This window comes from Pseudoliparis swirei, chromosome 6, assembly GCF_029220125.1.
Source record: "Pseudoliparis swirei isolate HS2019 ecotype Mariana Trench chromosome 6, NWPU_hadal_v1, whole genome shotgun sequence".
Taxonomy (NCBI): domain Eukaryota; kingdom Metazoa; phylum Chordata; class Actinopteri; order Perciformes; family Liparidae; genus Pseudoliparis; species Pseudoliparis swirei.
Window position 1 is genome coordinate 10,576,105 of NC_079393.1, and position 10,436 is coordinate 10,586,540.

Sequence of the window (10,436 nt, forward strand, 5' to 3'; positions counted from 1 at the left end):
TAACTAAAGCCTTTACGTAGGAGACAGTGTCATGGTGAGCTTTGGGTATGGACTGTAAAAGGTGAGATGTTGCTACTCAAAGGACACAAACAAAGTTTAAATCAGAGCGAATGTCAGCATTAAAATAATCTTCACGTAATGCGTCATGTATGGCATGCCCGGTGTCACGAGTTGAGCAAGCAGATTGACCTCCCCTGCTCTTCACATCTTGGATGCAACAACATATATCTTTAAGGTGTCATTTAAAACACGCGCACACACACACACATGTATGCGTGTATCTACACTATGGCTACAAAACCTTTGATGCAAATATATAAATTGTGCCTGAAATATATAAGAAAGCAAGTTTGTGCTATCTTTCACAAAACGTACCATGCACTTTTGATGAGGCAGTTTCGTTTTTGACGCACCTGTCAAAGCACTGCTCTGAACAGCTGGTGAGGAGCTGCAGGAGAAAGGATTTTTTCCAGCAGTGAAATTTAAAAGGCTCTCATATGTGGAATGCCGCATTCAAATTCATCGTAAATTTGAAGCTATCGACTTCCCGCGCAGAAAATAACGAAGATTAAAATATTTTGAAAACGCACATCAAACACGTATTGACGTGTTTACTCTAGTTAGTCGTGTGCTCTTTCCCTGTCTGTCTTTATTGACACACACTCTACGCCTCTCCGCTCGCTTGATCCGCCACGTCTGTGTGAACTCTTTTCCTTCACGTATGGAATTCTCATAATTCCGCTATTTCTCCGGAGTGTGAACGCGGCAGTCCGTTAAGCTAATGTTAGCGCTTCCTGCAGGGCTATGAGTTGAGCGAGACTGAGGTAAGGGGGAAATACTTAAATACAACTGGTGTTGTTCTTGTGAAAGAGGTATGTGCACCACGGGGGTGTATCCTCGAGATGTTCAGGATCCCACAGCAGTCCGGAAGTGCCGTTTTTGTCATCTGTTGCGATATTCAGCGACAGCTATATCGGCATTTCTTCACTTGTCGTAGCGTTAGCTCAGCTAATGTTAGCTAACATAGCCTCCTCACAGAGTTAACTTCAACGTGTCAACATTACAAGCTCAGGAAATACACAGGAAATAGTCAAAGAACCTCAAGTGTTTCCACCAAAGTTGACAGCTCACGAAAAAATAAACTGTAGTCTTTGTTGGACTTTTTCTATTAGTGGAGTAATATGAGTTAATCCTGTTGAGTCTTTATATATATATATATATATATATATATAGAGACAGAGAGAGAAATTTCCTTTTTTTTCATGGTTCCATTTTTGTAAATCAGATGATTTTTTTGCGAATAATTGTCTTAATTAATGGGCTGATTTGCACAGTTTTGACAAATCCAGCTATTTGGTCTCTTTCGAAATTGTGATTTTTATTGCATTGCAAATGCATTTCTTGTTCTTATTCATGAGGAAAACAATCTCCAGATTATCTGATAATTAAAACAACAATTTGTGGGATGGAGGAGACATTATTTTAACACAGTTCAAAACAACACACCAGTGTTTAACTAATTTATTTGAGCCCTCACATATGTTGTCACGAGGTATTTGCTGTGTGGTCAACACCTAACTTATTCCTTGACTGTGCTATCTTATCTGCTCTGCCTGTAGTGCTGGGAATGCAGCCACCGCTCCCACCTGAGGCCGTCCGAGAGCTGGTGTGCTCCTGTCTGCACAGAGACCCGGTAGCAGCAGACCTCCGCTGCAGCCTGTTTGTTGCTTCTGCACAGAACTACAAGAGGGACTCTTTGCTCCGACCCTTCCCCCCGAGATACATAAGTGGTGACAATAAGAACTTTGAGGAGCTGGTAAGACTTTTACTGACAGCCAAAAGTTCGTAACACTCTGTTGTAGCATGTATGCTTCATGACATCATTTGAAGTGCTATCATTTAAGATTTTTGAAGTACGCAATAAAGGTAGTGAAATGAGAAATATTTGGCTTTTACCAAAGAAATAACATGCACACCATTAGTGGGGTGTTGGCATGATACACACGCGCACACGCACACACACACACACACACACTTGGGTAGCAATAACGTGCTGTTAGAGGCAACAGATGGTCGGGTAAAGAAGGTGGAGAAAAAGACCGTGTGACAAATATGCATTTTCAAAACATTAAAATGGGTTTGCAAATGCACTTCAGTGAAGCAGGCATTAGAAATCATACATTTTGTTTAGATCTTTTAGGCTTTGCAGGTGCTTTAAAGCAAAGATGTGTGTTTTTGGTGGGCCACGCATCAGCCTTATCAAGTAAATGTTATTACTCTGAGGAGTGAAAGGCTGATTGTAGTTTACATGTGTCCTTAGGGGTCTCTAACATTTGATTGAAAGGTTTTGCTCAGCAGTATATATATATATATATATATACTGTGTATTACAGTGTTGTATCTTTTCTTTGGGCATCGTCATGATGTAGAAGGACATTGCCCACACTGGAAGCTGTTCCAGAGACACACATTGTTAAAAGGAAATACAGCTTCACGTCCAGTGAAAGGGGAAGACGAGACCTACTCTGGATAAGTGTGACTTTTCTTGTGGCAATGAGATCAAAACAATGAATGTTCTTCTCCAGTTGGCCGATGTGCAGTCTTTGCCTGGTGTGAGGGAGCTAGTGAGACTACGACCCCGAGATGGAGATCATCATCTGGCTCTCACACACTGGATTCTCTCGTCGAAGAGCTTTGCTGTTAAGACCCTACAGAAAGATGAGGTACATCACGACAAAAACACATGTGTCTTTTTTTGCTACCTGTTTTTTATATTTACAGTGTGTCTTTAAAATATTCCAGTATGCCAAACTTTGTAACCTGACGGAAAATGATTGGCTTTCTGCGCCGGTGCCTGACTTCCTGTTTGAGTTGGACTACTGTGATCAGATGAACGCCAGGTTTGAGAAGATGAGAGAAGGTAGAGACGTCTTCTATGCGTTCCACGGGAGCCGCCTGGAAAACTTTCACTCTATCATTCACAACGGGCTGCACTGCCACCTCAACAAGGTGAGTGAAGTCATCACTGCCTTCTTTCTTTTTGGTTTTCTTCTTGTGCAAAGACATAAGTCTTCATGGGGCTGTAGAGATGTTCTGTTGTTTCCGTCACTTTGGTTTATGTGTGCAGAACTCTGTGTTTGGAGAGGGGACCTACCTCACCAGTGACCTCAGCATGGCGGTCCTCTACAGTCCCCACAGCAGCGGATGGCGAGAGAGTCTTCTGGGTCCGCTGCTCAGCTGCATTGCCATGTGTGAAGTCATCGATCACCCGGATGTTAAGTGCCAGGTGAAGAAGAAAGGTGTGTAAACTGTGACTTGCCGAATGACACGCATTTAAAATTCCTGCAACACTGATTTTCAATTTAGCTTTGTATCAAAGTGAGCCGCTCATTTCTCATTTCAGATTCTGAGATTATCGACCGTCGGCGCTCGAGAGCAAAGAACAGCGAAGGAGGGGACGTACCGCAGAAGTACTTTGTGGTCACCAACAATCAGCTTCTGCGAGTCAAGTACCTGCTTGTGTACTCTCAGAGGAAGCACCTGTCTAGGTACGAAGGACTTGTGTGTAAAGGATGGAATTGCTGAAAAAGCAATTTCTAGCATTTAGAATAATTTATAATTGCACATTAAAAAAAAAGTGCTGTGCAAATGTCTACAACACATTCTCATACATATAAATCTAAAGCTCATCATGTTATTAATGATCATTTCTGCTGCCCAGCAGTACTCTATACTTAAAAGACACAGAGTTCCACGATGTGAGAGAGCTCAACGGTTTCAGTTGGACTTGATGTAAATGTCCTCGTCAGCAGACGACATAATAATATCTCCAATAACGCGAGTGATTATTGTTTGCTCACTGTCAATAAGGCTCGAACTGAAGAGGGCAAACAGATTGTGTGTGTGTGTGTGTGTGTGTGTGTGTGTGTGTGTGTGTGTGTGTGTGTGTGTGTGTGTGTGTGTGTGTGTGTGTGTGTGTGTGTGTGTGTGTGTGTGTGTGTGTGTGTGTGTGTGTGTGTGTGTGTGTGTGTGTGTGTGCAAAAGAACATTTTATTAGCCAGCTGAACTCGGCATGAACAGTGACATGTGGGTTGACTTGTTTTGATAAAATATTGTTTATTGACTATACACAGCTTTACATTTTATAAAAACTATCTCCTAGTTTTGGAAATGGAAGACAGTCACATTAATGCAATTAACTTTTTAAACCTTTGATAGAGATAACAATGTCTAGTTTTAGCTCCAGAAGAAGTGCATGGTGTCCATTTGGTTGGTGCTGGTCCTCTCTATGTGTTTCTTCTTCAGACGTTCCCACGGTACCTCCTGGCTCCTCAGACACCATTTTGCCATCATGATGAGTCTCTACTTTCTGCTGCTCATATTTATCGGTGCCGTCAACTCCACCACCTTCGTATCCTTTTGGAACCGACTGTTGAGGTGACAATACTTGACGGTTTATTATCCACAGTGCCTTCCTGATCAGAGACTGACTGGAGGCCGGAACAAAGATAATGTCTGATGCACCTCTTGTACTGACCTCTCTCTACAATCATTCTTACATCTGCAAATAACCACACTTGCTTTTATTCCAATACAACATATGTTTTCAAAGAGCAAATATTGGGATCATGCTGTGTATTCATTTATTTTAAATGGATAATGAGCCTATTTTGCATTATAAAAATGTTATGCAATGTGTCACCTGTAATCAGTTTGGTTTATTAAACATTTTGTTTTTTAGATGAGATCTGTATGTCTTAGTTCTAAAGATTTAAAAGAAAAAAATACATAATTTTGTTTAAATAACATTAAGCGTTAAGTTCTCTTTTTGGCTCGTCATGTATTCAAGGTGCAGTGTGCAAGATATGGCGCCATCTGGTGTTTATAAAAATGTGAACAGCTTCCAATGTTTGTCCTTTTATGGGCTACAATAAACACGTGGCGGCTCGATGAGGATGACCGACTCCCTATGTAAATAATATAAACGTCTCATACTGAGGTCACGTAAACACAAAACAGTTTATATTTACAGGTAAATTATCCACTAAAGAAAACACACTTGATACTATTATATTCCATTTCTGCCAATATATCTTCCTAAATGCTGCACACTTATCCTTAAGTACTGATAATTATTAGCACATAACTGATCACAATGACTCATTAGTGTCAGTGATGCCTGGCAGTCAGCTGATCTGGCACTAATGTCAATGTTCTTACTTTATAATGATGTCATTGTGCATCACTCAGTTATGGGTAGGGACCTTTTTTACAAACTCATGATTTTAGTGTAATCTGATGGGCTTAAATAAAGGAAAATATATAAGGGTAATTTGTTTTGTGCTGACATACTGTATTTATAATGATGGATCATAGAAAGGCCACTGATAAGCTCACTCATAATGATTTAGGATATGCTTTTATATCCTTATATTAGTAGATGGAATAAAATGTGTCTGGTAGAAAACGGTTCTGAACATTTGTTACAATCTTGTACACTAATAAAGCAATACCTTTTGATTTACTTTATTTTGTTCCAAAGTTAATCTTTGCGTGCTATTGTTTGATCATCACATATTATTCAGAGAGAAATCTCTGCAGCTGCATCCCGTACATCAAAATGTACCTGAAGGTCACTCATTCATAATCATCTTTTTGTACTTTCCTATGCTAACATGGGCTTCTTCTGGCGGGGGCACATTTATTACCGCTGGCACACAGACAGTTCTTTTTGTTTTGCGTAGTTTTTATCAGTTAAATAAAAGTGAGACCGAGATATGGGATTGATAACAAAGGCGGCTGCTTTGGTGACCGATCCGGTCCGTCTAATTGACACGCGGATGTTTCCACACTTGGAGCGAGAATGGTACCAAAGAGAAATCATTTCAATAGTTTCTTTATGGTTTGCCATAAAACCTTTAAAAAAGACATAATCACCTAAAACTGGTACTATATTTACAAATTTCACAGATGGGAGTTTGTTACATTTAAGTGTTTCATATTTTCTAGTCGGCTATTTGGACCCATATTTGTACCTTGTATTAAACAATGATTTTATTTATTTATATCTTGTCTAATACTGACGGCACAGACGCAGGACAACGAGCTGCACGTTCCTCTGTCCGACTTAACGTCAGATATTATCAACATATCTCGCTATTCTTTCGTGACGCAAACGCGAGCCTTTGTTTTGGTATTTAAAAAAACGATTCCTTCTTGCGAAATCTTTCAGATAAACTGCTTCTCCTCTTTAGAAACAGCTCACTTTTGAAGGACACAGAACAAACTGCCCATTGTTGGTCCACACTTTATTCCCTTTCTGTACAAGCTTCATTATTGCTGCCTCATAAACCGCCGGTTATTCAATAACCATCAACCGTCAGGGGGGCAGCGAGGGCCGAGGGAATCCAGACGCTTCCCTTCCGTGAACCACAAAAACTCCCAAACAGAAAACTGATATGATAGTTTAATTTGCTACAATGTCGTACCCAAGTTATTCCACTTAATTTATCAGTCACATTAGTTTAACTTTGTTGTTCTCCCTGTATTGTTCCTACTTATTCCAATGCACAAGTCCAAATGTGTTCAACCACTCGGGGTTTGAGACTCACCCTGAAGGGAGTTCTTTGGAGAAGACTAAACTTGAAAAGAGGACGCTTTGTGATAAATGATAATATAATAACATGCTGCAATGTGCCTAATGCTTAGCAGGTATATGGTTTAACTTATTATTGTTAGCATGATGACATTTGCTAAATAACACAACATAAAGAACTGATCGGAATATCATTAGTTTAGCAGGAATTGGGCACGTTAATGTTGTGTCCTGATGATGGTTCTACATTCAAAGTCACATGACTAATCCTCAACGGGACATGAATGTCTAAACTGAGTTTCACTTCAAGTTGTTGAGATATTTCAGTCTGAACCAAAGTGACATCCAACATTATTGAATTGTGGGATTAATGGAGTCCAAATCTGTGGGGTGAAATCATTTCACAGGTGAACCGATGACGTTAACTTTATGATACTTTATGTTCAAATATATAAAAGGAAAATGGTCTTGCGTGAAGGTAAAAACAGAGAGGACACTGGACTCATGAAATCAAAGTAGGTCTCAAATGATATTGTGTTTCTCATGATTTAATAATACATTACATTTCACACATTGCATACAACATGTGTATAAAGGATTTTCAAGTAATACATCAAGTTTATAGATAGCTGCCTTTTTCTATTTTGCTACATCAACTAGTAAAGACGTCCTCTCTTTGCAGGGAGAACTAACTACTTGGCTGAGATCGGACAGGCTGGGACCAAACACAGAAAATGACCCTCAGGATGACTCTACAGAGGAGAGAAAAAGAGACAACGTATTGGATGAATGGGGGGAAGAGAGAGAGAGGGGGGGGGGGGTGCTTAGAGGCAGTATTGCATAGTGTAATGAAGAAATGCAGTTTATTGACGGAGTATGCCCGGTGCTTTCCTCCCAGAATTACCTGCAGGTGGTTGTGGCACACAGGAGCAGGAGTGGCGGTCAGGTGGTGGTGCACACACTTGCCAAAGCGGCGCAGGCAGGAGGAATCGGAGGGGCTGCAGGTCAGAGGGCACGACGGGGGCCTCAGCAGCAGGCAGCCGGAACACGAGGTGTGCTGGCAGGAGCCGTGGCATGCCGCCCGCTCCAGAGACACGGCCCTACGGAGAGCAGGAGCTTTAGAGTCCTGGTCAAAGTTCAGCCGGAGGAGATGCTGAGTGGAGTCTGTCGAATTGTATTATTTGATGGTCACCTGGCGGAGCAGATGCCAGAGGGGTTGGCCTGGCAGTATTCCCTGGTGCATTCTGGGTGACAGCTCTCTGGATCCAGCGAGTCGATCACTGCACAAAAACAACATGTTCAACACGGCGTAAGACACAGAAGTGGTGCTCGCAACTCACGAGGCATCTAAGATGTCTCCGCTTTAATATTTACATATGTCCCCGCGCAGCAACACAACATGAACACCTCTATAATCTCGTACTACGTCCGATACCGTATCGATAACGGGGACAACTCTGATAAGGGCCGTACTTACGGCTCAGCAGAAACCTTTGAATCAAAGGAAGCCTTGACCACACTATCAGTCTTCACAGCTCATAAACTACATTTACCACATTGGCAGCGTTCCCCCAACAATGATACTAAATGATGAACTTTTTACTGACTTACATTTATTTCACGGCTACAATTACTAGTTTTTATACTGTATCGCAATGCTATCCCCACTGTGGGACCAATACAGGAATATCTAATCTAATCTATCGCTTATATAATCAGCGACAACATTTAAATGCATCTTATATTGAAAATATTAGTACAATGATATAATATACAGGAGCAAACACACTGCATGATGGATACTTTTATTTCTTTTTTGAGTATTTATACATTTGTGATATTGCTTTTAAAACAAGTTTTTTGATGAGTTTATTTAGACCTTTTCTTATGACTATATTCGTAACTGATTAAATTCATCTTATATTGAACATATTAGTACCATGATAGAATATACAGGAGCAAACATACTGCATGATGGGTACTTTTATTTCATGAGTATTTATACATTTGTGATATTGCTGTTAAAACATGTTTTTATTTATTTATTTTGTTATACCTTTTCTTATGACTGTATAATTAGTAACAGATTAAAAAGTCATCACACACACCATGATCTCACCTGCTTTGCAGAGGCCTTTGCTGTCAGCTGCTGCGTCCTGGTAAACACACAGCAGGTCCTCGTCACACTTGCCCAGGTAGTCCCACGTTCCTCCGCAGCGCTGCCCCTCCGCCCTGGCACACACGGGGCAGCAGCCGCACACGCCGGTGGTGACCCCTCCTTTGCACTGGAGCTTCAGCGCCCGGCGGGTGGAGCAGTGGACCCGCTCGCAGGGCGGGCAGTGGAGGGCCTGAAGCTGCTGCTGCTGCGCTGCTCCAGGCGGCGCTTCCTGTGACCCCGACGCCCCCAACAAGGCACTCAGTAGGAAGAGCATCCACATCCTCTTTCCGCCTGACGGTGTCCTGAGGCGAGAACACTTGACGGCACCTTTTTTTTATTTTTATATAGTCGTCGGCCCCTGGGATAACGCAGCAGCCGGGCTTCATAGTTTATGAGCCACAACCTCCACCCTCCCCACCGGCAGCCAATAGATGAGGCCAGAGGGGCTTTTACTCTAAAAACACGGTTAACTATCCCCGAGTCTTATCTTCACACTATCAACAGAGGGATTTTGTTTTGAAATAATTCATTCCTTTTGAACACCTGTGAGATAAGTCTGATGAAGACTGGTCCCCTTTGTATTTGGAGACACGTGACCTGTGAAGAGGCAATTCACTGCACACCTACAATCAGGTAATGACCTATTTCTTGAAAGAACAAAAGGATCAAGACATCAGCAGGTTATGTGAACAGGACATCGTGTGTGTTTCATATCAATTTCAGACAAGTGTCACGATTAAGTTTCACTGGAGGTTTGAATTATTTATATCTGGCTTTTCTTATTACATTATACATTGTATTTCTAGTAACTAAAATAAAAAGCAAGACAATACTTGCATTGCACTTAAAGAACAATGCAAAACAATATGTAGCTAAATTAAATCTATATTACAAAGTAACAGCACCTTTTGGGCAACATTACACTATTAGAGACATATAAATGCATCTGGTTTATTAGTCAATGATATTTGTGTATTGTAGGTTTTGAGATGATATATTTTATACTTCAAAGTCTTAATCTGAGACAAAGTGGTGCACACTGTGACTATACAATACTTTGATATATCCTACTTAACATTTCTTTGCAAAATATGAACCTGTTTAATGAGTTGAGTGTTTCCAAAAAACATTAAAAAGAAAAAATATCTTAAAGGATTTAATGGCTTTTATCTTTCCACGAGTAGTTTGTGGTCATTAAACGCATCGCAGTGCTTCAACGTTCAGAAGGAGGTGGTTCTGTTTTGACCCTGAACACAACACAAAACACTTTGGGCTTCTGGACTCACCTTTTCCCTGCATGCATTTGGCCAAAATATTATAAAGCTCAGGCGTAGAAAATAAAATGAACAAAGGAAGTTTTCAGTGAGATCTTTAGTTCTTTGTACTCGGTGCAGGAGACCGTGCAGTTGATAATGTTCACCTGAAACGAAGTTTCAGCTTTTTATAATAAAAGAAACCAAATACACAGTTCAATAAATCACATTACACACAGATATGTTCTCACAGAAGCTTCAACAGATCCACACTTCCATGTTTGTTGCGAGTCACATGGTCCTCCAGCCGATGAGGTCAGCGTGAGTTAAAGCACCGACACAACGAGCAAGCGGCCGTGAGCTGAGGGTTCCTGAGATGTGAATGTTCATACATGCGATGCATTTTAATTACTTGGTCGGAGTCTCTGAG

At 41.0% G+C, this 10,436-nt stretch overlaps 2 protein-coding genes across 2 annotated transcripts; one reads left to right on the forward strand and one right to left on the reverse strand.

Moving 5' to 3' along the window:
- Positions 1-740: 740 nt before the first annotated feature.
- On the forward strand, positions 741-5,529 carry parp16 (poly (ADP-ribose) polymerase family, member 16). The gene is made up of 7 exons (XM_056416751.1): positions 741-824; positions 1,620-1,816; positions 2,586-2,723; positions 2,803-3,009; positions 3,128-3,299; positions 3,404-3,548; positions 4,306-5,529. The coding sequence occupies exons 2-7, from the start codon at positions 1,628-1,630 to the stop codon at positions 4,439-4,441; spliced, it is 987 nt and encodes a 328-aa protein (XP_056272726.1). The 5' UTR covers positions 741-824; positions 1,620-1,627; the 3' UTR covers positions 4,442-5,529.
- Positions 5,530-6,726: 1,197 nt separating this feature from the next.
- Positions 6,727-9,033, reverse strand: si:ch73-330k17.3 (IGFBP domain-containing protein). Its single transcript, XM_056417391.1, has 4 exons — positions 8,715-9,033; positions 7,788-7,875; positions 7,500-7,695; positions 6,727-7,347 (listed from the first exon to the last, which is right to left on the reverse strand). The coding sequence occupies exons 1-4, from the start codon at positions 9,031-9,033 to the stop codon at positions 7,288-7,290; spliced, it is 663 nt and encodes a 220-aa protein (XP_056273366.1). The 3' UTR covers positions 6,727-7,287.
- Positions 9,034-10,436: the final 1,403 nt, after the last annotated feature.